General features: G+C 31.6%; 1 protein-coding gene across 1 annotated transcript in view; it reads right to left on the bottom strand.

Annotated features, from left to right (window-relative positions):
• Nucleotides 1-528: 528 nt before the first annotated feature.
• The window catches only part of LOC115884322 (trissin receptor-like), a 109524-nt gene continuing 83667 nt past the window's right edge, over nt 529-26385 (bottom strand). The window contains exons 5-8 of the mRNA XM_030902865.1: nt 18048-18182; nt 16409-16591; nt 5825-6009; nt 529-2271 (exon numbers count right to left, since the gene is read on the bottom strand). Of these exons, the coding sequence (XP_030758725.1) occupies nt 2085-2271; nt 5825-6009; nt 16409-16591; nt 18048-18182 (690 nt within the window). The 3' untranslated portion in view covers nt 529-2084. The remainder of the gene's footprint in view (nt 2272-5824; nt 6010-16408; nt 16592-18047; nt 18183-26385) is intronic.

Here is a 26385-nt window from a genome sequence, read left to right as displayed (position 1 = left end):
CGAAAGTGAGATAGCAGAAAATTCTAGAATTAATTGCTTTATTCAATTATGCTAATTCCAAAATATAGTGAAGAGCCCATTAGGTGAACAACGCTTCTACCATTAAATCCACTAATTTCGAGGTTTTGAACGAAGCTTAAGCCTCATTTAGAAAGTTGAAATTAGTGGTTTCAATTATACTTATGCTTAAAAGTTAAAGAATTACTCGCAAATTTTGAAATATAATTAGTGGAAAACTTAAAAGTTTGTTAATTTTTTCTACTAATTGAAAATGACCCAACCACTAATTTTGACGTTTTGAATGCTTACCTTGAAATTAGAGTAACAAACTTCTACGCTAATTGAAACCACTAATTTATTCCACTGATTTCGAGGTTCTGAATGATACTATACGCTTTTAAATTTATGTTTTTAACTCTATTTAAATAAACACAAAACCAAAATATTGTAGATTTTAGAATGTTTTAATATTTTTTCACAATTTTTTGCTACACAAATAGTGTAGGTTTAAAGTAAAACCAAACAAAATGTAGAAAAGAACGTCTTTAATATTTTTCTTAAACATTCAGACTCATCATTAAACCCTAATAAACATTTCAGGCTACTAATAACAATAAAAAATACAATTGTAACTTAGTTTACCTAAATCAATAATAAATTTTGAAATCAATTATTAGTAATTGGCATGACAAATGTTTTTTTACATAGAAATTCTAACAGATTTTTTCTTCACATCAAGGTATCACAAATATATACTTAGGATTTATAAACATCTATTTACAAATATCTATCTAGTTACAGAAGTAAGTCGTGTAGTGCTTAATCATTAAGAAAATTATGTACAAATAAATTAAGAGTAATTAACTACAAGTAACATTGAGAAACGCTCACATTAATGTTTGTTATTAGATACAAACAGGTATAATACTTTTAACTATTTAGTTCTGTCTTAAAAAAACCGCATGATCGAAAAAAAACGGCGTCAAGACGGCTGTGAAATGACAATCGATTGTAATTTTGACGACGTCAATCTCTAGACGTCGTTTACTAAAAACTTTTTTTTACTCATTATACAAATAAATTACAACCTTCTATATGCCAACTAATAAATAAAGAAAAGTACGGAGCCAGTAAATGACATGTTCGCTAAAATTATGATCGATTATCAATCCCCAGCCGTCTATGACGTCGATTTTTTCGGTCGTATGGTACTATATCTGTAGTTACAAGAATTTGTTAGTTAAGTTATTATACAATTATAATAATGAAAATAATGTTCAATTCTATTTTAAAAATAACATCTGTAGAGCAATAAATATTTAGACGTTTACAGACAGAGATACAGAACAAATCCGGCCCTGGTAAATGGGGATTATACGGTATCTTTATCGGTGTTATGCAGCTTTTTTAATGTAAATAATATGAATTATTTTTGAGGACAACCATAACTAACAATAACAATCAAAGTTAAAAAATCTGGCGCTAAAAAATTACAATCCTAGCCAAATAAATTGTATTATAACAAGAATATGTTAGTATTTAGAAAATAACAAAAACACTACACCATCTTAAATTCACTGCAGCATTTCGCTGTTGTTGATTGAAAGTTTAACATTATCCATTTATAAAAAATCAATTGAATAGTAATATGATCTATAGAATGTTATATACTCCATAGAAATCTAAAGTTGTTTTTTTTTTGGATTTGGACCAAACAGATAGATAGATATAACTTTTTATATCATGGTATACAGCCTAAATCTGAGTTTAACTATCTTCGGGTCACTAGAAGAACGAAATATTTATAGACAACCCTTATTATTATTATTGATTAGCCCCCAAAAAAAAAATAGTTTGTTTATTGAAATAAATATCTACTTTAAAGAATACTGCAAATATGTTGATTTGGTTTCCTTGTAACTACCAACACTCCTTTAAAGACAAAACAATTTATAGTTCACATGTAAATCACACTGAGCTGTACACTGTACAGAATATATACACATCAAAAATAAAAAAAAAATCCTATCCTAAACATTTGTAGTTGTCACAAATTGATACTGTCAGAAACAGTTGCAAAAGTGTCACACTTCATCTGAACTACATTCCTGAACAACTGTCACCGTGGTGACGTTGTTGCCCTTGAGCGTTGACCTTGTGCTACTTTGCCTATGAAAAAAACCGTCAGGCTTTCTAGTGCTCACCCTGTGACGTGTCGACGATCGTCTTTTTTTGCGTTGCAAAGAACAAAACAGTATCTCACGCATACCTCTGGAAGTATTAAGAAATATATAATTAAACAATCATATTATATCATATGATCGAAAAAAAAAACAGCGTCAAAGACGGTTGGGGAATGCGAATCGGTAATAATTTTGGCAAGGTCGAGCCCTAGACGTTTTTATTTACTTGGCCTTACTCTTCTTTATTTTTAATGGGGCTTACTGCCAGTTAAAAAGGTTGTAATTATTTATTTTTATTTGAGTAAATTTATGGTTTAAACGCAGTAATTTAGTTTTTTTAAACTTTTACGTCTAGAGATTGACGTCGTCAAAATTATCATCGATTGTCATTGCTCAGCCGTGTATGATGCCGTTTTTTTTCAATTATACGGTATAATCCAATACAGAGTTACTCTTAAATAAGGGCACATATATTTAGAGCTGATATATTTTGATTCCTGGAATTATGGAGTTTTTTCTAATTTTTTTTAATTATGAGTAAAAAATAACATAATATTTTGATAATATTACGTCAACATAGGGAGTGGATTATACTTTGTTTTTTTTAGGTAAGATTTCGACAGACGACGACAGAAGAAAAGCAGATGACGTCCATACCAATCTATTTATTTTACTAAAAAAAGTTTCTAATATTTTTTAAGTTAACTATGGATAGGGGTAAATAGAAATCGAAAAATTTGTTGTTTTTAACTAGTTTTATTGGTTTATTTCAAAAATGACAGATCGTATTTAAATTTCATTGGTTTGACTGAACGATGAACGACAAACGGACGCCGCCGCCGATGCGTATAAACTCGCCTTTAGATTTTTGAGGCTTGTCAAAGTCTTGCTAAATTATAGGTTATAATTTTGTTTCAACTTATGTCAAATACCCTGCGTTTTGGAAGATGATGCATTTTGATCCGTGTTATTACGTGTGTTTTGTGTCTTTTGAAGTCAAGTGAAGGAAAAATCGAGGGAAAATTAACTGTAGACCCAAAGCACAGTTTATAGTATAGTTAATAGTCTATCCCAGACAGAAAGTCTTATACACCAATAAAGTTACCATCAATAAAGTTTGTATGCCATCTCGTCATAGAAAAGTGCATCTCGTATATCGTGCAAGGATCGTCTTAAACATATACTAAAAATTGGAGTAGCTGTAAAATAAGGATATCACACGATAGGTAAATAATAGATTTTAGAACTGCAGAAAAATATGTCAAAAGGTACTGATTTAAAAAAAAATAAGATTAAAGTTAATTAAACAACTGTAACGTTTTTAGTTCGTTACATGTCTTTTTTATATATAATATATGATGTCTGGCCTATCATCACCGGATTCCCTATCGTTCAGGCCGGATAGTTTATTTGACGCGTAATTTTTACGTTCCCTAGTCGCCAACCCTGTTATCGTTCGACACAACCCTGTTATTGCTCTGAGGAGGCGCTGTCAACATCGCTTCTGTCAACTGTCTCCGTGCTTAACCTCACTTTGTTTTGACGCTCTGTTGTATCCCAGCTTTTAGAAATGGTGATTATTTAAATCTTGCTGTATAATCTGAATCAGCTGCTATTTCAAAGCAACAGGTAAAGATGAAATATTATCCTTTTAGATTCGATATTATTATTGAATATTTTTAGGGTAGAGTTACGGATGTCCCAACTTGTATTTGTGTTTTGCTGGCACGTTGGCGTCCCTTTTCTTTTGTCCTCCAGAATGTCACATGGAAGAAAGGACATGTTGTTTATTATTTATTGAGCCCTCGGAAGTATTTCGAGGTAGGTTTATTTTGTTTATTAGACCTTGTTTGGTTTTAAACAAGAGTTTCATATTTTTAGGGTCCAAGGTACGGACTATTTCCAAGGTAAGGTGTCTTATGTACAGACATTATCTTATGTACAGATGTCCTGTGGACGAGTGTCCCCAATAATAACGATTTTTTCTTACATCTGAGTGCCACAGCGTGGATGTAGCTTGAGTCCCATTTCTAAGCCTAGTCAGTAGCTACGGCTGTAAGGATTCATGGTGTCCTCAATCTGGCCCCTTTTGTTGTTTTGACCAACAGGATCGCCGACAGACAGTACAGAGATGCTAGACCACCTCACGCTGCTACTGTTTGAAGCAAGGTTACATAAAAGAACAGCTAAGTGTATATTTAAGTTCTAGTTTTACATTTAACATCTAAAACATTTTCAGTCTTAAACAATAACGCACATCTTAAGTAATATCGTACAGACTATGTTCAGTGGTTAGATTGTTAAGAACATTCATGTCGATATAATCTTTAAAATATAATTTAGATCTTAGGTTTCATTGCATTACGTCTTGTAATGGTATTACTTTTATAGATATTATTGCACTATTTTAATAGATGGATAATCAAACATAGATTCTAGAATCTACAGGTTGTAACATCTTCGATTTAGCATCATATGGAATATATCAGATTAATTAAAGTAATGCTACATTTCATATTTTCTCTTAAACTTTACATGTCCTGTATTTTATCGTAGTTGTTTTCATTGATATTTAGTACGACTCTTACCACCACTTTCTTTGACATATAACCACTATATATTTACTAGAACTCTACAATGTCGTATCAGCAAAGAACGTCATGAATAAATATAGTCATTAGTTTTAAGTATTATACAACTGTGTTTTCTTTCTCTGTACATGCCTGGCGCCCAATATCTATTTTTTTGTTATTGTTATTAATTAGTTTTCTTTCCAGTGAAATACCTTATCCACGACTGCTCTCCGATGAAAAGCTGCCGTTCGCAGTGGTAGTTGTTTAAAAAAACGCTACACAACCTTTAAGGTATAAAATTCGGTAAGTGTTATTATTAATAAAATAGTTTATTTTATTTATGTTGTTTTATTTATTTCTGTTTAAGATTACAAACTTGTATTTGTACATAAAAAAATACAGAAATTTCTTGAAGCTTGAAAGTAAGAAATATTAGATCTTTTTTATATTTTTTGGTAAGTGGTGTTTTGTTCTTGATCGTCTTATACTAATACATACCGTTTTTTTTTTTAAATAACTCGATCAGATTTTTTCAGCTTTATGCAGCTTTTTTCACAATATTTTGAAGTAATCACTTGTAACTGAAATTTTAATATATTAATTTCCTGCTATGAGTTCCAGTTGTACCAACTTATTTCTTTGTAAAATAAAACAAACTACTTTGAAATTAAAATGACAGACACATCTATCAGTGTAAATAAAGACCTTGTCGTTGGACAGTCTATAAATTTAGAAGAACAAAACCGTAAAGAAACACACAAAAAATAGCTCTCTAAACAACAGAAATATTTTATTTAAATGTTCAAAGTAAAATACACTGTCATTTTTGCCTTATTTCAAAAACAGTAAAGAAAATATCTATCTTTTAGTTAGATCTACCAGCCCTAAAAATATGTACACTTATGTATACAGACTCACTCTGTATAGAGTCGTTATATTACGAGATTACATCAACCTTCAACATTTTTTCAACAAATAAAAAATATTCTTTAAAATCTATTTAAAATAATTTTGCTTTAACCAGAATATAGTGCACTAAATATTAAAATAAAACTACGCTTTACGTACCTTCTGAAATTCTTGGAGAGGAAAGCGTAAAGCAAAGGGTTTACGCCCGAGTTGAAGTAGGTACAGAGAAAAGTTAGCGGAGTAAAAATGGCGCTGAAGTTGGTGTTGCCGTGGTAGTTGGTCGACCAGTATTGCCACATTTTGCGGGCGTGAAAGGGCAAGTTGCACAAAGCGAAAGCCACAACCTGTAAACCAGAATGTTTCAGTAAAAAATAGATATTTACGTTAAACAGCGTACACACTATGCGAGAAACAACCCGAAACATGCCAAGGTCGCATTTCGTCGCCCAGCTTTTAACGCATTTCGATTTATTTCCAGTTGTCTTGACCCACTTCGCTTTGCCTCTACCTACTTTCGAGTCTTAAAGCGCCTGAAAACTACTCGTGAGGAGGGCGAGGGGGGATTTTTTGGCATTTTTTGTCGCCTCGTTCAATTTTGTTTTGTTTTGAGCTATTTCCAAAACGTGGCGGTATCTGTACCCGAGGCAAAGGATTTTTTTCCATAAACCTCAGTGAAATAAGCAAACCTACACGTTTCTAAAATAGCTGTTGTTACGATGATATTTCGTTTTATGTTCTATTGATATATACTCCACAGAATTAATATTTAAACACGCGTTTATTATATACAGAGTGATTCAGATTTTACTAGAATAACTTCAGGTATCTCTCGATAGAACTAACCGAAATAATGATAGTTTGTATTATAAACCATACTCCAAAAACGTTTCCGCTTGGAGTAAAATGGCGCTAAAATTTGAATTATTTTTCATATGGCATGCTGCTAATTAAGTAACATTTTTCGAACGCAGCTGAGCTATGTCCGGAATTTTGTGGAATATCTCGAAAACTAAGCGACATATCAAAAAATATAAACTAAGCGACATACCAAACCAAACCAAATTTTGGCGCCATTTTACTCCAAGCGGAAGCGTTTTTAGAGCATGGTTTATAATACAAACTATCATTATTTCGGTTAGTTCTATCGACACCTGCAGTTATTCTAGTAAAATCTGAATCACCCTGTATACAGGGTGATTCACCACATACGACACGGAGTATTGTAGCTAAACGATTAGATTTTTACAAATTGTAAGTTTTGGGTTCGTTGAAGGACTATTAGAGCTACAATTTAAAAATATTTTTACAAGATACAGAGTGTCCCAAATAAATAAAAAGTATCAAAGTTGTATTTTTTTAAATGGAACACCCTGTATATTATTACATTTTTAGTTTCTACGATTAAAATAAAGGTAAATTTGATAAAGGTTTATTACACTTAAACCTTATCGTTTTTGAAATATTTTCAATTTTGTGTAATTGCAGTCAAAATTTTAAGGCTTCATTTCTCCAAGGGTATCAAAGTTTTTAATACTAAATATTTACTGAAGTTTATGTATTGATCAGTTATTGTGTTGCAATAATAAAAATTATACTACCTTATACAGAGTGTCTAAAATTTTATTTTAAATAATTACTAGCTTTAAACGGCAATAACTTGTTTAATTTAAATAGAACATCCTGTATATTTTATGAGATTCAGATGCACAATTTAATTGTCTATCAAATTGTATTACGCCATTTTTTACCTATCGCTTCAAGTTTCCGTAGAAAATGCATTTTCTTGTAATTTTAAATTCATTTATCAATATACCCATGGAATACTGACATTTTAGATTATTTTTAAAGATGTACCAAATTTTTAAAGAGTACAGATACTAATATTGTCGATATAATTTGTAAATTTCATAATAAAGCAATGTTATTTTATTGTTCTTAAGAGAAATCTGTAAACGATACTTTTATTAGCACTCAGCATGGTTTTATATAAATCCATTTATTATGCAGGGATTTAGACAATTAAAACTTGAAAAACAAAACCAAATTCGTAAACTAAACTTTGCTACAGACTACAGTATAAATGTTACTTTACCATAACCAGAAATAATAAATAATTAGACAATTTTTTAAATAATTTTGTGTATGTTTTCTTCATGAGGCACAATACTGTGGATTATAAGCCGATAAATGGTAGACCGCTAGTTAGTCACTGTTTTATATATTTTCACTATATTGTAATTAATAATATTAGACAATGATTAATACTAAATATTCTTGTGTAACCCTCGAGGAATAGCCAATTTAATTTACCATCGTTACTGTTTTCATATCAGTTTTTCCATGTTTACTTATTTTTCTGAAGCCACCTCAACGTTTGACCACAGATTAGGTATCCTATAAGTATACAGATAAAAATCTTGTCCCTAATTCGTGGTACGAAAATTGTTTTTTATGACGATGTGCAAACGAGTCAAATTTCCTGTGCGCAAAAATAAACTCGCGTAAAATAACAATAAACAGCGTAATAGAGAGATATCGCTAAACCGAATAGCGTGCATGGACGTTAATAAGGCCAGGTGTTATTTCCTTTACGTGAGGTGGTATTAGTATTAACTCTCTTCATTAGTTATCGGATAGGAAAGAATTCTGATCGCGTCGCGTCCGCTATTTAAACTTAACCTAACTTTGAATTTAAAACTTTGAAATTGTTTTGTTTACTAGGTATTATAAAACTAAAGGGCTAAAGTGCTTAATTCCAGTGCTTTATTGTTCAACATCTGCCAATGGGTTTAGGGCAACAAGCAACAAATTCTCTTAGAAGGGCTAAGTCGTCATCTGCTGTAAACCTAAGACTCTTTATAGGTTCTTTAGTATTGGAAGAGGTGGAATCCATATTTTGGGCCATATTTATTTAATTAAAACTAATCCCAGCTACTTAAATATCAAATTTTCTAATAAAACTAAAGCAATAATTCAAAACAATTCAAACATAACTTAAAACAAAAGATCTCGCCGGCCGGCTCCGGTTGTCAAATACCCGCACATGCCCATTTAAGCAATTTTTAAACGTTATTAGAGGTTATTTGAAAAAGCGCTTGGTGTAATTGATCCGCAAATTACGTCAGGCGGTAACGTTATTAGCGGGTGATGCGTTAAAAATTGACTCGCGCATATCGTAACCATGATAAGGTACGCGTAAATACTGGATGACGCTATTCGGTTTTCCGATATATCTCTAATAACTGTGCCGGTCAGGCGCTGTGCACAATTTTAGAGGTCATAAGTGGGCATGCTATGTGCGCAAACTAGTTACCTAACTAGTGCCCGATTCCGAAAATTGGAACCACGAAAAACAATAAAGAATAAACAAAGATTATAATCTGTATAATCTGTGGTTTGACCTTGATTGCTCTCATTGTTGTTTGTTTTTTATTGTCAATCTGGTCCTGTTAAAAACCATGTGACAATCCAAAGATTAAACTTAAATAAATAAATCAAAGGAAATAAATCTTTGATTTTTCTCTGATTAAAGTTTCTACAGTTACTTACTATTCCTCATAGTTTCTACAAAATGTATGAAACTATAAAGACTAAAAAGTGTCTAATTTCTTTTGACACTCTATAAAACACTTTCAGTTTAATTAAAACGGAAAATGAGCCTTTATTCGCTGCCTGCAATTTGCATTCGAGTTACACCCGTCACGTTTTTTTTTTGAAGACAGCAAGTTTAAAATTAGAGGTAGATATCGCGAATTAGAGCCGGAATCTGAATTCATCAAGGTAAAACTGCAGCAGTTTGGGACCAGGTGCATTGTAAAACATGCATTCGTATTTTGTGTGGCGTGAAATTTTTCATTTCCCGCGTTTTACAATTGTTGCACGTCTGGCCTAAACCGTTTCCGACGGCACAAAGTTCGCTTAAATGTAGAAGTTTTTTTGTAGAGGAACAGAAGTTGCACTTGGGGGAAAACCTTTGCAAAGATCAGGGCGTTTTTTTTTGTTATTCTAGTTAATATACATGGCTGACTCTGTTCTGTTATACACAGATCATTTTTTTTAAATTCTATATCTATACTTTTTTTGGGTTCCGTATCTTAGGGCTCGAACACACTGACGACCAGGTCACACCGGCCAGGCCGCAGCTACCTCTAAAACCATTAAATCAAATGATATAGCGCACACTAACGTCCTGGCCGTCCGTTGGTCGTTGCGAACAGAAGACTGCACCGAAATATTATTATTTTCTGCCGCTTGTTGCCAGTTTTCTTCCAAATTAATAATTTTTCAGATGAAATCCCTCAAATTCAAGGCGCAGTATTTTATTTTCTATAAGATATAGTGTTTTAGTGTAGTTTTTGCACACGTGCAGAAAATCCAAAGAAATAGTATACAGACTGGATCAAAGGTAAACTTAAATCTAATCCCTTTTTTTTATCAAGGGTCGATTCTAGTAAAAACTCAAAACATTTTTATATGACATACCTACTATATTTATGGTTGGTATGATACCTGTTATTATATTTTTGAGTTTCGATGTTAAAAAATAAAAAAAATATATTTAACGTTTTTCTACAACCACTTGTTTTTTTTTATTAAATTAGTTTTTTTTAGTTGTATTGTAGTCATGTACAAGGAGGACAACTGTATTTTAAATATTATATTTAATTTAACGTTTTTCAAACAGAGTCCATTAGACTATATTACTACTAGGTACATTATTTTTAAAAAAAATTAAGAGTAAAAGTAACTTAAACATTCATAAAAATAGAAGTAATTACTGTTGTAGATTCTCAGTAACAATAAAAAAGAGGAATTTATATTGTAAACATTGAAATAACTGGAAGCTAAACTTTCTACCTGCTTATTTTTAGAGCCAGTGTCTGACGACCTTTTTTTACGATGACCCTAATATGTTTACTTCTAAAGTTTATAAGAGATCAGTAGAAGTCCATATCAGTAGAAAAAAGAAACAGAATATATCCCTTTTTGTCGGTCGCGCGTACACAATACTTTTTGTTCGGCCTATTTGTTCTTCTTGTTCGTGCGCGCTCGGTTCGTTCGGGCTAAAATGCTCAAGTCTGGACGCACCTTTAGGAACAATACTGTTTTTGTCCTTTATTGATATAATGCTGAAAATCTCACGAGTTACATGTCTCACTCTACACATATTAAATTACATAGACGTAGGATGTAGGATATTCTGATATGAAACAACTGATGGAATAGCAGGCATCGCGGATTTGAAAAACATGGAAATAACGGAGATTTTATTTGCTCCATTTACTACACCAGTATTTATTAACGAATTTTACATAGTCGGGGTTGGAGATTTTACTTACTCCATTTACCACACCAGTATTTGCTAACGAAAAATCCAAGAATATTTTAAATGCATTATTTAATATTAGAACATTTAATAAGCTCATGAATAGCAACTTCGCTTTTTAGTTAACTCGGATATTTTAACATTTCGGAAACAATATTTTCTAATTCGTAAGACGTAAAAAATCGTTAGATCTGACAACTCTGCTGAAACTGGTCGTTCATCTGGCCGCAGCTATAGACGCAATGCATCCAGTCAGCCGACGGCCAGGTCGTTGCGACCTGGTCGTCAGTGAGTTCGAGCCCTTAAGGCGTATTCTCACGACTCGTGTACTTGACAAACATTTGTTAATGGTATATACTTGCCATGTCGTGAGAACGGTTTTCTTGGTCACTCGTCGCGTTCCCACTCTCTGTCGGTAAACATAGCCCGAGTAAAAGGATCACAATTATTCGTACACTTGCTGAGTGTAGGCTTGGCCAGCCTTGGCTATACTTGCCAAGACGCTCAAACGACTGCGCAAATAATTGTAATGTTATAACGTATGTCGTCGTCGAAAGCAAAAACAGAGAATAAAGAAAAAAACTATTTAAAATATTTAAATTCAACTATTCGAGAACACTTTAGTTTTTTAAAATAGGTACGTCTACAAAAACCGTTGACGTTCTGTTGAAATGACATTATATCAAGTTAAACTTCAAAATTAACAATTACTACCTCATAACAATTACTTAATAAGGCAAAACCAAAAAAACCCAAACTTTCTGTATGATTATTTTTAATTTTTACGTATGTTATGTTTATTTATGTTATGTTCTTTAAAATCAAAGAAGCGATTGCCATACATTACTAACATCTACAGATGCATGAGCAATACATTTATTTTTATGAGATTGTATTAAAAAAACCTCTTTTACTTTATGTTATAGAGGCTAGGAGGCTTATAGAGCTTCTTTTATTATAATTTTGGCGATATTAAAATTTATTCTGTGCCCTGTCGCCCTGTGTCCCATAAATGCTGACAAATCTTATATTTCTGAAAATGAATCCGCCCCAAAAAATCCGAAACCCTCTATACGGGGTTGTTCACCACATACGACACAGAGTATTGTAGCTAAACGATGATATTTTTACAAATTGTAAGTTTTGGATTCGATGAAGGACTATTAGAGGTACAATTTAAAAATAATTTTACAAGATACAGAGTGTCCCAAATAAGTAAAAAATATCAAAGTTGTATTTTTTTAAATGGAACACCTTGTATATTATTACATTTTTAGTTTCTACGATTAAAATAAAGGTAAATTTGATTAAGATTTATTATACTTAAACCTTACCGTTTTTGAAATATTTTCAATTTTGTGAAATTGCAGTAAACATTTTAAGGCTTCATTTCTCCAAGGGTATCAAAGTTTTTAATACTAAATATTTACTGAAGTTTATTTACTGATCAGTTATTGTGTTGCAATAATAAAAATAATACTACCTTATACAGAGTGTCTAAAAATTTATTTTAAATAATTATTAGCTTCAAACGGCAATAATTTGTTTAATTTAAATGGAACACCCTGTATATTTTACGAGAATCAGATGCACAATTTAATTGTCTATCAAATTATATTATACCATTTTTTACCTATCTCTTTAAGTTTCCGTAGAAAATGCATTTTCTTGTAATTTAGAACTTATTTATCAATATACCCATGGACTATTGACATTTTAGATTATTTTTAAAGATATACCAAATTTTTAAAGAGTACAGATACTAATATTGTCGATATAATTCGTTTATTTTATTAAAAAATAAAAAAAAACTGTTTAAATATTTGTTAAAGAGGACCAATTAATATGATTCCAGTACTCAAACTACATTAACTGACTGTTTGCGTTGATTAATAATAATTGCTCCAAATACTAAAAAACTGAATTTTGCATGGGCATTAGACAGTGTGATAAAAAGTAACATCTTAAAAATGATATTTCATTTTTTAATAAATGCTTATTTATAACAACAAAGGCTTTAATTTGATAACTTATTATTATATTGATTTCTGACTCAAAAATCCACATTTATTTATAATAATTTATTAGCGAACACAATTAAGTATGTCATTAATTAGTATATGGGCGGAAATAATGGTGTTATATTTAATTAATGGTATACCCTTTTATAAAGATTTAAATAGTTTTCTTTTTGCATACAAATGGGCTAGTAATATTATCGTTTTGCTAAAAACGATAATATTACTAGTCTGTACATTTTGTACATTTGTTGCTTTAAAAACAATCTAAAATGTCAATATTCCATAGATATATTGATAAATGAGGTCTAATTTAGAAGAAAATGCATTTTCTACGAAAACTTGAAGGGATAGGTAAAAAATGGTATAATACAATTTGATAGACAATTTAATTGTGCATCTGATTCTCCTAAAATATATAGGGCATTCCATTTAAATTAAAGAAGTTATTGCCGTTTGAAGCTAATAATTATTTAAAATAAATTTTTAGACACTGTGTATAAGGTACTATTATTTTTATTATTGCAACACAATAACTGATCAATAAATAAACTTCATTAAATATTTAGTATTAAAAACATTGATACCCTTGGAGAAATGAAGCTTTAAAATTTTGACTACAATTTCACAAAATTGAAAATATTTCAAAAACGGTAAAGTTTAAGTATAATAAACCTTAATCAAATTTACCTTTATTTTAATCGTAGAAACTAAAAATGTAATAATATACAGGGTGTTCCATTTAAAAAAATACAACTTTGATATTTTTTATTTATTTGGGACACTCTGTATCTTGTAAAAATATTTTTAAATTGTAGCTCTAATAGTCCTTCAACGAACCCCAAACTTACAATTTGTAAAAATCTCATCGTTTAGCTACAATACTCCGTGTCGTATGTGGTGAACAACCCTGTATAAAGGTAACTCTGTATAAAGTTGTTTTTAGGTGCATACAATAATAGTTTACAAAATATTCGTAAAGTAGTATTGTCATAGTACGTCTCAAAATGCGATGTTCTTGTCTTAGCCTTCCAAGAATGAACATTTATCGAAAAACTTTAATCGAGAACCCATTTTGGCTGCATTTTCTACAGGCCTGGATTAAGGGGGGGGGCTATGGGGGCTATAGCCCCAGGCCCCGTCATTGAGAGGGGCCCCCAAATTAGGAGAATTTAAAATCGAGATTCATAGAGTTAAATCGAGATTAGTTAAATGAAAATGTACATATATTACGAAAAATACCGATTTGTAACAAAAACCGATTTTTCGTCACATATTGTTATAAATCTTCAATTTATTATAAAAGTAACTAAAACTGTATTTTAAAAACAATAAAAAAATAAAATCCAGTCTGGAACACCTGCAACAGTGCAACAGAAATATATTTACCTAGTCTTATTAAATATATTGCAACAGCCAACTTGTTATTCTCATAATGTCAAAAACAGACTCTTTTTCTTTTCTTTTTTGGGCGGCAAAACACTTTCCGAAAAAAATATCAAGATTGCTGCATAGACAATGGCTTGTTCTTCTTTTTAAATTTTTCAGGACGGATGGATTACCGAAAGCCGAAAGCGCTAGGGGAATTATTCAGATTAGATTCCTCTTTTTTATTCTATTTGATTAGTTATTTTTGCATAGCGCATCTATGAAGTAAGTGATTGCCAATAATAGATTTAAGAAAACAAGAACAATAATATGTTTTTGAATTGTGTAGTGTATACCAGTATTTTAAAAACTGTCATGTAGAAAATATCTTAGTGGATCTGCTAAACGTAAGGTAGGAATCAGTTTTAGCCTTATTACGCATTTACTGGATATGATCATATATATAAGAACTTTGGTATTAACAATTCAATTTACAATAACTTTCTTAAGTTTCTTCTTTTAAAAATAAGCGCATTAACATATAATAGGTACCTATATAGAGGCCATAAAATACTATTCCTTTTTTAAAAATAAACTTTATGAAAAATGAAAAAGAATTCCCGTATGCTCATAAAATATAAAAAATTCGAGAACTACTCCAATTTTGAAAATTGCTAAACAATACTCGTATTAATGAGAGATATTGATGTTTTAAGAGCTTTATGCCTTATTTTAAGCAACATTTTTCAATAATATATAGTGTGTTCCGAAACTATTATGCCAAAATGTAAGGATTGGTAGATCTCGCCAAAATATTTTGAAATTGGATACTAATGGTCGGAAGAGCGTCGTTTTCAAAATAGAAGGTGTTAAACTTTTAAGAAAAAATCTATACAGGGTGGTCCACCGAAAACTTTCCACCCCGGGTTTCTTGCTTGTAAATAAATAATTCGAAAAATGCTCGGACACGTCGATTTTGTTTTTCAGGGAGAATTATTTTTTTGGTATTTGCACCCTCTTTGCTTGCACCCCTTTGACGGAGTAGCTATCACCCTTAAAATTTTAAATGGAATAGGGGGTCGAGTGATACCTTGTTTTAAAGGTCTTTTGAGTCTTTTTATATCTGTAGAGTTTGAAGTCTCTATTGCAATTCGCGTTGTCTATTGCAATGTACGCCACTACTTTTTAAATAAAATTAATATTATTTTTGAAATCCCCATTCAATTTACAACATATTTTATTTCTTGACTTTTTTTGTCCGACGCACCGTTTTCGCGTAAAAAAATAAAAACCATTTTCATGCATGACCAAATCGCTAAAATGTTATCATAAATTTTAATGGCAAAATTTGTAAAACGGCAAATTTAAGTTTAAAAAGATTTTTTATTTTCCAAAAACTTCTTTCTATGAACATAGTACGAACTAAAATGCCCAAAAACCTAAATTGTCGTTTTTGAAGTTTTACCATTAAAAATTTACATTACCATTTTAGCGATTTGGTTTGGTTTGGTTTGTTTAAGTACCGTAGGGTGGTATACAGTGGTGTAATAGATATTAAAAAAGATCGATTTTTTTTCTTAAAAGTTTAACACCCTGTATTTTGAAAACGACGCATTTCCGACCATCAGTTTTGGCCAGATCTACCTACCTTTAGATTTTGATACAATAGTTTCGGAAACAGGGTGTTCCTTTTTATACAGGGTGTTAACATTTTTAAATCTACGAAAACTTAGGGATATTTTAAATTAATTTCAGATTCAAGAAGAAAAACTAAAGAAAACTTTAAAATTGACTAAAGTAACAGACTTTTTTAGTATTTGCGAAACCCCTTTAACGTCAAATTCTGAGTTGAATAAAAATCAAGATCATGAACAACTGCCTTCCTGTTCAACTTTAAGCAATATTAGTTTAAGTGAAAATAACAGCAATGAGGAAAAAATAATCCGACCTGGGGGCCCCAAGGGTAGCCTATAGCCCCGGGCCCCCTAGAACCTTAATCCGGCACTGATTTTCTAAGCTATCTAAACTTACCACGACAATAAGCATCCTGATAACTCCTTTTCGGGCCCTTAAGACATTCTCGCTGCACGTTGGACTGCCACCGGTCGACACTGCTTGATAAGAGTTGTTCGAATTCCTGGTTTGAAGTTGCTGTTTTGCCACTACTGAGGCGGGTAAAGTTGTTTGAAGCGATGCTCCATTAGAGGTTATTGACTAAATAAAAGCGTAGTTTTAGTGTTTAGACTTCTGGATTGTTACTTAAGAACTAAATAAACTAACAACATAATGCTGAGTGTCTATATAGAATTATCCCATTTTTGAATAAAAAAATATTAGTTTAGTAGTTTTGTTATACCGGGTGCGTCTCAAAAGTGGCTCACCCCTATAACTTTTTTATTTTTTCTAAATTTTTAGCCGACCATACCAATAGGTATGGTAGAGATTTTTTTAAGATTGGCAATTTTTTTTTAATTTCACTCAAAATGAGTTATTTGGCTCGTAAATGACCTAAATACAAAATATTTTCATGGTGTCTGTCTGTCCGTCTGTCTGAACCGATTTCAACCAAATTTGGCACAAAAATACTGTGGCACCCGAGAATCTGGCCATTAGTTTTTGGTGGGGGTGTGGGGTTGGTAAGGGGGTATGGGAGGGGGTTAAAAATTTTAAAAAATCGTAACTCCAAAATTACAGTAGCTAGCGAAACGCGGTTTTCAAATTAAGATTAGGAATAATATTTGCAACAAAATTTGTAATAACATCAAAATCAGTCAAAGTCGCAGTTTTCGAGATATTAATATATTTTAGTATGGGCGGCTAAATGTGCCTCCCGGCATCAATTTTTTCAAAAAGAACAAGGGTGGTTCATTAGCATATTTGGAAAAGCATTTTTTACGAATAATTTGGTACCACACACTTGGTAGTTCGCATCAAATTTTCGTTATGAACCGCATGTTACAGTTTAAAATAAACTATATGTGAAAATGTCAAAAGTTGACAAATTATACGTCATTCTATTCAGAGTGTCATTTTCTATTGAATAAAGCAAAAAAAATACCGAGGGTGTCATTTAAAAATCAAAAGTTGTAGTCATTTCCGGTGAAACAGGAAGTGACCAAAAACAATTGAATACGTCAATCTGTCCTAATTTATGTCATATACTAACATACCAAATCTAGTTCTTTTATGTGAAAAAATAAAAAAGTTATAGGGGTGAGCCCCTTTCGAGACGCACCCGGTATAGCTTAAGATCCTGGAACGGTTTCCAAACTTGTTTCCAGAGTTTAAAAATATTATTTTAATGTATTGATATTAAACATTTTTTAAAGGTAAATTTGTGACATTAAAAATAAACTTAGATGCAAAAAATGCAACAGAAAATTTTTCGCCAAATTTAAAGCGATATTTTTTTTTTACTTTTAGCCCTATTTTTAATTAATATATTAACGTTAATTAGTAAACTGAATTTTCTATAAACTTGCCACCAACATAACACATTGCAATTTTTTTAATTGTCATTACTTTTTGACGTTACATACTTGCTAACAAATGACGAAAATGGAGCTAAAAATAAAAAAAAAGACTCAAATAACATTTTCAATTTCACAAACAATTTTTTAGTTGCGTTTTTAGCGCATCTGTGTGTACAATTGTATGGTTATATACTTACCCTATCGCTCCTCTGTCTTGTGGATGGTTTGTGATAAATAGCTTGATATTGACCTGAATTCGATGAAGCATCTAGTTGTTTTTTGAGCTGCTGAGAACTGTTCCACAAGCATACAGCTATACGGGTGTACAGATGCTGAAAATTATTGTAACACGTTAATATAACGTTTCTTTTGACAAAACTTTTTTTTATTTCGATTTTATTAATTTTTAACATAACATAGAGTTTTTTACAAATAAGCATAATAAGAACTGTTAGTTCTGGAATTTTACATTTTAAATATACAGGGTAGTGCAGTTTATTCTTAGAAATACTTCCCTAAGGAAGCAGTAGCGGCTCGTGACCCTTGTGACTGGGTAGGCGACAAAATTTTAGTTGCGTCTATGTGCCACCCCCCTCTGAAAAGATCTTTATAGATTGAAGGCAAAGTGACGATAAACGTTTATTTTTCATGGAATCTCTACTATAAATTTTAATGCATTTCAAACACGAAAAATGTCTCTCAACCCAAGTACTTGTAAATGATGTAATAACAAACAAAACAAACAATTTGAAAGCCTCTGGAAATATATTTTCAGGATTATTCTCCTTAAATGATTTTATAATCGAAATTATTATATCTGTTATTAATACCTGCAATTTATTCATTAATTTGCGTTGGTCAAGAACATTTTTGTTTTTAAATCATATGTTAAATGCGTTGGAAATTTTTTATAATATTCTTTAAATTTCGGATCCGCAAGAGATAAATAAAAATAATTGAGATATACGAGTACCTATCTGCAAACCTTATTTCTAAATGTATAACAATATTATCTAATATTTCATAAAATAAAATTCGCAAAGATATTTGACTTAGCCGCTTTCATTAACATATCGAATTGAAATAGCACAGAGACTTTTCTGTAATATCTGTTGTATCGTCTTCTTGCACCGAATAAAATAGCGCGCTTTTTTATTTCGGATTCTTTTAAATAAAAGAATCCGAACGCCACAGAAATCTGTGGCGTGTTCTGAAATACAACCGGTTATATCATTTTAAATAATCTCGGACAAGCCCGAAAAATGTTTCCAATTTGCTTTAAACGTTTTTTGAATTTTCATATAAAAGTTTTAAATGCTACATATAATGTATAATATATAATAAACTACACGAAATGTGATATATCCCCTTATGAAATATCGGGAATATCCCCTTAACTTGTAACATTTTTAGTTGGTTACATGTCTTTTTTATATATAATATATGATGTCTGGCGTATCATCACCGGATTCCCTCTCGTTCCAGCCGGATAATTTAGTTGACGAATTTTTACGTTCTCTAGTCCACAACCCTGTTGTCGTTTGACACAACCCTGTTATCGCTCCGTGGAGGCGCTGTCAACATCGCTTCTGTCAACTCTCTGTGCTGTCGACTGACTTTTGCTTTTAGCGCTCTGTAGCCTAACCTAACCATCCCGGCTTTTAGAAATGGTGATTATTTAAATCTTGCTGTATAATCCGAATCAGCTGCTATTTCAAAGCAACAGGTAAAGATGAAATATTATCCTTTTAGATTCGATATTATTACTGCATATTTTTAGGGTAGAGTTTTGGATGTCCCAACCTAACTTGTATTTGTATTTTGCTGGCACGTTGGCGTCCCTTTTCTTTTGTCCTCCAGAATGTCACATGGAAAAAAGGACATGTTCTTTATTATTTAGTGAGCCCTCGGAAGTAATTCGAGGTAGGTTCATTTTGTTTATTAGACCTTGTTTGATTTTAAACAAGAGTTTCGTATTTTTAGGGTCCAAGGTACGGACTATTTCCAAGGTACAGGCATTATCCAAGGTCCTAGTAGTGTTCCAAGGTACGGGTAGTGTTCCCTTGTACCATTATCTTATGGACGGATGTCCCGTGGACGAGTGTCCCCAGCAGGAGTGATTTATCTTACATATAAAGTGCCCCAGCGTGGATGTAGCTTGAGCCCCATGCTGCTTCGTTCCCATCTATAAGCCAGTTAGTAGTTACGGCTGATCAATTCATGGTGTCCTCATTCTGGCCCCTTTTGTTGTATTGGATGGCCGAGTGCAGAGATGCGAGACCACCTCACACTGCTACTCTTTGAAACAGGATTGCCTCAAGAACAGCTAAGTGTAGATTTAGGTTCTGGTTTTCAGTTGATTTTCAGTCTTAACTTAACGTACATTTTTAAACGATATCGTACAGACTATATTTAGTGGTTAGATTATTAAGAACATTTATGTCGATTTAGTAGTTACAATATGATTTAGATTTTAGGTTTCATTACATTACGCTTTGTAATAGTATTTCTTTTTTATAGATATTATTATTGCACTAACATCATATAAAATATATCAAATTAATTAAAGTAATGCTACATTTCATATATTCTCTTAAACGTTACATGTCTTGTATTTTATCATAGTTGTTTTCATAGATATTTAGTACAATTCTTAACACCACTTTCGTTGACATATAACCCACTATAATAGTTATTAAAATTGTACAATGCTATTTACCATCATAGTCCATCATGAATAAATATAGTCATTAGTTTTAAGTAATATACAACTGTGTTTTCTTTCTCTGTACATGCCTGGCGCCCAATATCTATTTTTTTTGTTTATTGTTATTAATTGGTTTTCTTTCCAGTGAAATACCTTATCCACGACTGCTCTCCGATGAAAAGCTGCCGTTCGCAGTGGTAATGTTTATAAAAAACGTTACAAACTTCTAAGCCAACCGAGCCTCCACGACTTCATGCGAAGGCAACCGGAGATTTCGCCTAAGCCCCGCCTTAATACGATACAACTTCGACTTACGTCGCGTCGCTACCGCACCATGGGTTAGATAGAGACAGAAGACTGCCGTACGTTGTGCATCGACTCTGATAGTTGGCGATGCAGAAATCGCCGAACAAAGGCACTCCAACGGCCAAAATTAATTTGTTTTCTAACGCAGCGGCACAATCAGCGTACGCCAGCGATAGTGAATATTTTAGTATACAAGACCACAAATATTAAAATAATATTGATTATTAAAACACACTCCCGTGTATTAACAAGATCCATCAACCAAGTTGATACAAGATCCATCAACCAATCAGCAGCAAAATTATTATTTTAATTATAGTAAATAGCAATAGAAATTATTGTATTGTTGCTTCAAGAATATTTACGCACAATAAAGTTTCTTTTCTTAAAAAGAAACAATGTCATATTTTAGAATGACCAACTAAAACGATCAAGTTATATGCTGTTTCCGAAGCTTCAGGCATAAAATTTACCATTCCATCCTTTATTAGAAAACTTTACTGAAACTTATGCTAGAAAAATTTGATACAATGTAAATACTTTTGTGGAAGGAAACGTTTATATAGTTTATACCAATTAAACTTTAAGTTACGTGATTAAGCATGACCGGCAGAACGCAGAGTTATCACTTTTACATATTTTCTTTTAATCAAAATACAGGGTGAGTCTGAGCAAATAAGTGCAAATATTTTTAGGGGTGTTATATTTCGACCCCAGGAACATGTCTATAAGGTGAAAAAAAAAGTTTAAACCATGAATACAATTTCGTAGTAAAATACTATGGTTTATTTGTTCAATTTCACTAAATACAATGCTATATTTGATTAAATCACAGATAAAACTTCCAGTATATTCGTTAGTATATATAATCCGTCATACATGACCGGTAAAACGTCATGTCTAGCTTCGGCTTTATAACTGGAAGTATTCTACAATAATATCTTCTTCAAAACTGAAAAAAAAACACTCTGGCTTTTTTTTATTCACTTCAATTTTATCTGAAAATATAGAACTTATTTGTTCGATATCTTCTATTAAAATTGAAAGGGATCAAACAAAAAGCCAGAGAGTTTTTTGGGATTACGAGTTTACCTGTTTATATTCACAAATTCGTAATTTATAAAAAATACAGATTGAATAGTATATCTTCTATTTGCATATTTTTTCCCGATCTGGATCGCTTGAATAATTTTATTATTTATCAAGGGATTCATCGTATTTACTCTATTTGAGTTTGGTATATAAATAAAAAAGTTCTATGAAGACAATACCGGGTGTGTTTCAAACATGGATCAGCCTTATAATTTTTTTTTATTTAAAAAAAAACGAAATTTGAAAAAAAAAATATTTGTTTTTTATTGTTAACCCAGATTAACAATAAATATCTTTCTTTTTCTTAAACCTTTATTCAATATTTTATTTGTGATTTTCTTGGGTATAGGTTTTGTTGGCATAGTTTGTACGCTGTTATATACTAATACTAGCGTGTACCAGCGACTTCGTTCGCGTCGAATTAATCATTTGTAATGGTGATGATAAAGCAAAGCAAGAATTTCCATTAACATACAAACTGGATAAAATTTTCTCACATTTATGTCAGCATGAGAAAAAACAATATGGCGATATTATTATATAACTTGGTAATATTTGAGGGGTCGTTTCATCTCGTTGGAATTTGACTTTCGAAAAATCCGTTTGCCAAAAATAAGCTTTTTACGTCAAGCAGTTTAAGCAATCGTGGTTAAGAAATTACCCAACTTTTTGGAACACCCTGTATGATTTATTAAAAAAATTCAAAATATGTAAAAAAACCAAATAAATTATGCTTGTCCCCAAGCGTTTTCCTGAAAGACTAACCGTTTTTTAAATAACAAATATTGTAATATTTGAGGGGCGTTTTCACCCTCTTGGAATTTGAGATTCGAGAAACCCCTCCTTATTGAACCTCTACACCACACAGTCAATCCGTTTGCCAAAAATCAGCTTTAAACGTCAAGCAGTTTAAGCAGAATCGTGATTACTCAATGGTCATATTTTATGAAACACCCTGTATAAATTTACAAAAAATCTTAAAATATGTAAAACAACAAAATAAAATATACGTGTTTAAGAGTTTTTCCGAAAAACTCACCGGTTTTTAAATAAAAAATATTTTAATATTTGAGGGATAGTTTCACCCCCTTAGAATTCGAGTTTCGAAAAATCCTTCTTATCGAACCTCTACACCCTAAAGTCAATCTGTTTTCCAAAAATCAGCTTTTTTCGTCAAGCACTTTAAGCAGGATCGTGATTAATCAATGACCAGGTTTTTCGAAACACCCTGTATACGTTTTTAAAAAATCTTAAAATATGTAAAAAACAAATTAAAATATACGTGTTTAAGCGTTTTTTCGGAAACTTGTTTTTTAAATAAAAATATTGTAATATTTGAGGGGTGGTTTCACCCTCTTGGAACTGGAATTTCGAAAAATCCCTTCTTAGCGAACCTCTACACTCTAGAATCAACCTGTATGCCAATATTGAGTTTCTTACGTTGAGTGGTTTGAGCAGGATCATGATTAATCAGTATGTCAGTCACTTAAGGATTTTATATAGAGATTTCGATTTTTTTATCTGAAAAAATGAATAAGAAACGAGTCACTTTTGAAACGCACCCGGTATAAATAAAAAAAGTATCTACTATGAAGGCAATATAAATAATTCAAAGGGAAAGACGACATAAAAGACAAAATAAAAGTAATTGTATAAAGCTGAAACGACGAAAAGAAATAATAGTAAAAACTGTTTTCTCTTTATTTAAGATTGAGCTAAGAAGAAATACGCTATTGATTATAATAGTAATCAACTATGGCGAAGAGACGAGACATCTTTTGTACGGTAAAAATTGTCTTTATTTACATTTTTTATTTGTTCATCATTATAAAACTTACTTTTACGAGAAAAAAGGGTTTATTTGCAACTTTAAAGAACCCTAGCAAATGAAAATTTTATATATACAACCCAAGTAGCATTTTCACGACTTGCGACCACATGTTTACTAAACACAACGTTGGATTAGTTACAAAAAATAGTTAGCTCCCTACCTTGGGTATTAAAATAAATTTAAACGTTTTTATAACGTTGTGCCGACGTTGGACTAGTACTACAGCAAAGTAGAAGCTTCTGCGACGTCGAATAAACGTTGTCTTGTAACCTTTTTTGCTTAAGTGATCTTTAGGTGATTTGGACAACGTAGTTACAACGTTGGACCATATAGAGTTTTCCGATGTCAGTTTCAGGACCTATTCCAACGTTATGCAAACGTCGTCTGTTTTACTAATTCCAACGTTGTTTAGAGTTCCTTATTCTTACGTTGGTAGGACGTCGAATCACTACCTTTTTGCAAGTGTATTGAACCATAACCTTAAATCTTAAATTTTCACTTCATTGTTCTGTTCAGTCAGACAGTTCAGTGCTGTTTTTGTTTTTATAAAAAAAACTTAATTAAAATGGGACATAAGAAAGGTATATATAAAACTAAATTTAAAAATACATCGACATATATTACCGATAGTTTATCCACTCCCTGGTTTATTTAGATTATAGAGGGCGGCACAAGCTAGATTCTAGGATGACTAAATTAGGCAATCTTGCGACTAGTATACTACCTGTTACGGCCGAACTGCGACTTTATTAGTCCAGTATGCGACTACTCGAACTACTCCATCTTAATCTCCAAAACAACAAAGTGAAAGCCGCCATGTTGTTAAATAAGAAAATGTTTCGTTCCTAAAATAGCAATTCCTGCTTTTTGAATACATTAACTTGAAATATTTGACCCTAAAAAACACGCGGAAATAATTTTTTCGACTGCGAATAAATTATTCTCATTTTACTAAAAAAAAAAATTCAAGAAAATTTTTAAAACTTCTTTAATTTTAAAGCCCATTAGTATTTTTCAAAGTAGAAACAATACATTTATCAATAAAGTTGTTTGCGTTTAACTTTTTTGCCTTGGGTAACGAGTTACAGAGTCGGTTAAAGTGTTTCAATAATTATGATCTTCAAACATCCTCCACACTTAAATACTTTTGTTTTGTTTTCCTTCACTGCCATCTGACTTATGTCTCTAACTAAATCATAAAAATAATATTTTTACTATAATTATCCCAATTTAGGATAAAACGCGACTTAGACGCCATATTAGTTTTGTATTTCTGTGAATTAGGATTTTAAACAACGTTGCAGTTTGTACTAAATTAGGCTTCGAGCTAGCGTCGGTATCCAACGTCGTTTCGACCCAAAAATTATTCTCCAAACTAGTGCAGACTAGGGTTGGCACGAGGTTGTGCCGACGTTGCACCCCGACGTTTGGTCGCGTGACACAACGTTGTCCCGACGTCCAAATGCTGCTTGGGAAGGTAACCTTTATTTTGATGGGTTTTCTTCAATATTCATGCTACAAAAATGTGGAAATTACATTTTAGTTCCAACTTTACTATGATTATCACTGAAATCAATGTTTCTCTTTCTCTCAGTCACTTATCACTGATATCGTGGCTAACGTCATATTCAAGGCCTGACTGTTTTGACAGTTCTACCGAAGTAATCGAGAATTAGTAGTCGTAAACAAACCTATTGTTTTCATTAGTTTCGCAACAAATCTGTGTTTTTTACGCGTTTCTATGCTAATAAAATTATACTAAATAATTTTGAGTGTACTCTGAGTGAATAGTGAACTATCTAGATCCGATTCGTAACATCGTACCCGCGAAAAAAATCATACTTTCGGTAAAAATTATAGTAATACCGGCGATGCGGGCTGTGTGTCCGGAATAGGAAAAAGTTGGGGAATTTATATAAAAACAATTAATAGCGTTAGTGTTAGTGTATAGTGTTAAACCAACGTAAGTGACGTGTATTTTTAGGTAAAACAGTTTTCGTTTCTTTATTTTTTCTTTGCGAAATAAAAAATACCGCGACATTGTTCTGTGCCTGTGCCTTGTAGCAGCAATTATAATAAGTACTCAGGATCTGTCTACATTCTCTTTCCCAACAATATTAACTGTAACTAGGTCACGTCCAAAACCTACAGAAGATGATGTGCCTACAATTTTTCCAAATCAACTCTCTTATATAACTGTGCATGTTTCCAAACATCCCGATGAAAGAAAACAAGATTTGGAAATTCAGGATGAAATAAATATTGAAAATTATTATTATTATTATGAAATATATATTATTATTATGAAATGGCAATATATTTTAAAGAAATTAAATGAATTGTACTTTATTTCAGTATTTTATATAAAAAATTATATCTTTATGTTTTTATTTACGATATATGGAGATGGTCACTTGATGAACATCGAACTACAAATTACTTAATGATAATAGTTGATATCCACATTTATTAACATGTCAGGCAAATGTTTACAATTATTTTTAATTAAACTTTAAAATGTATTCTGCCCTTATCATATACAATACATTTTCTTAACTTGTCGATAAAGTATAGTTTTCAAATTTTTTAATATTAAAAA

The sequence above is a fragment of the Sitophilus oryzae genome, unplaced genomic scaffold (genome assembly GCF_002938485.1).
Source record: "Sitophilus oryzae breed Bouriz unplaced genomic scaffold, Soryzae_2.0 scaffold_227_pilon_pilon, whole genome shotgun sequence".
Classification (NCBI taxonomy): Eukaryota; Metazoa; Arthropoda; class Insecta; order Coleoptera; family Curculionidae; genus Sitophilus; species Sitophilus oryzae.
Note: the sequence above shows the minus strand (reverse complement) of the source record. Positions and strands in the feature narration are given on the sequence as shown.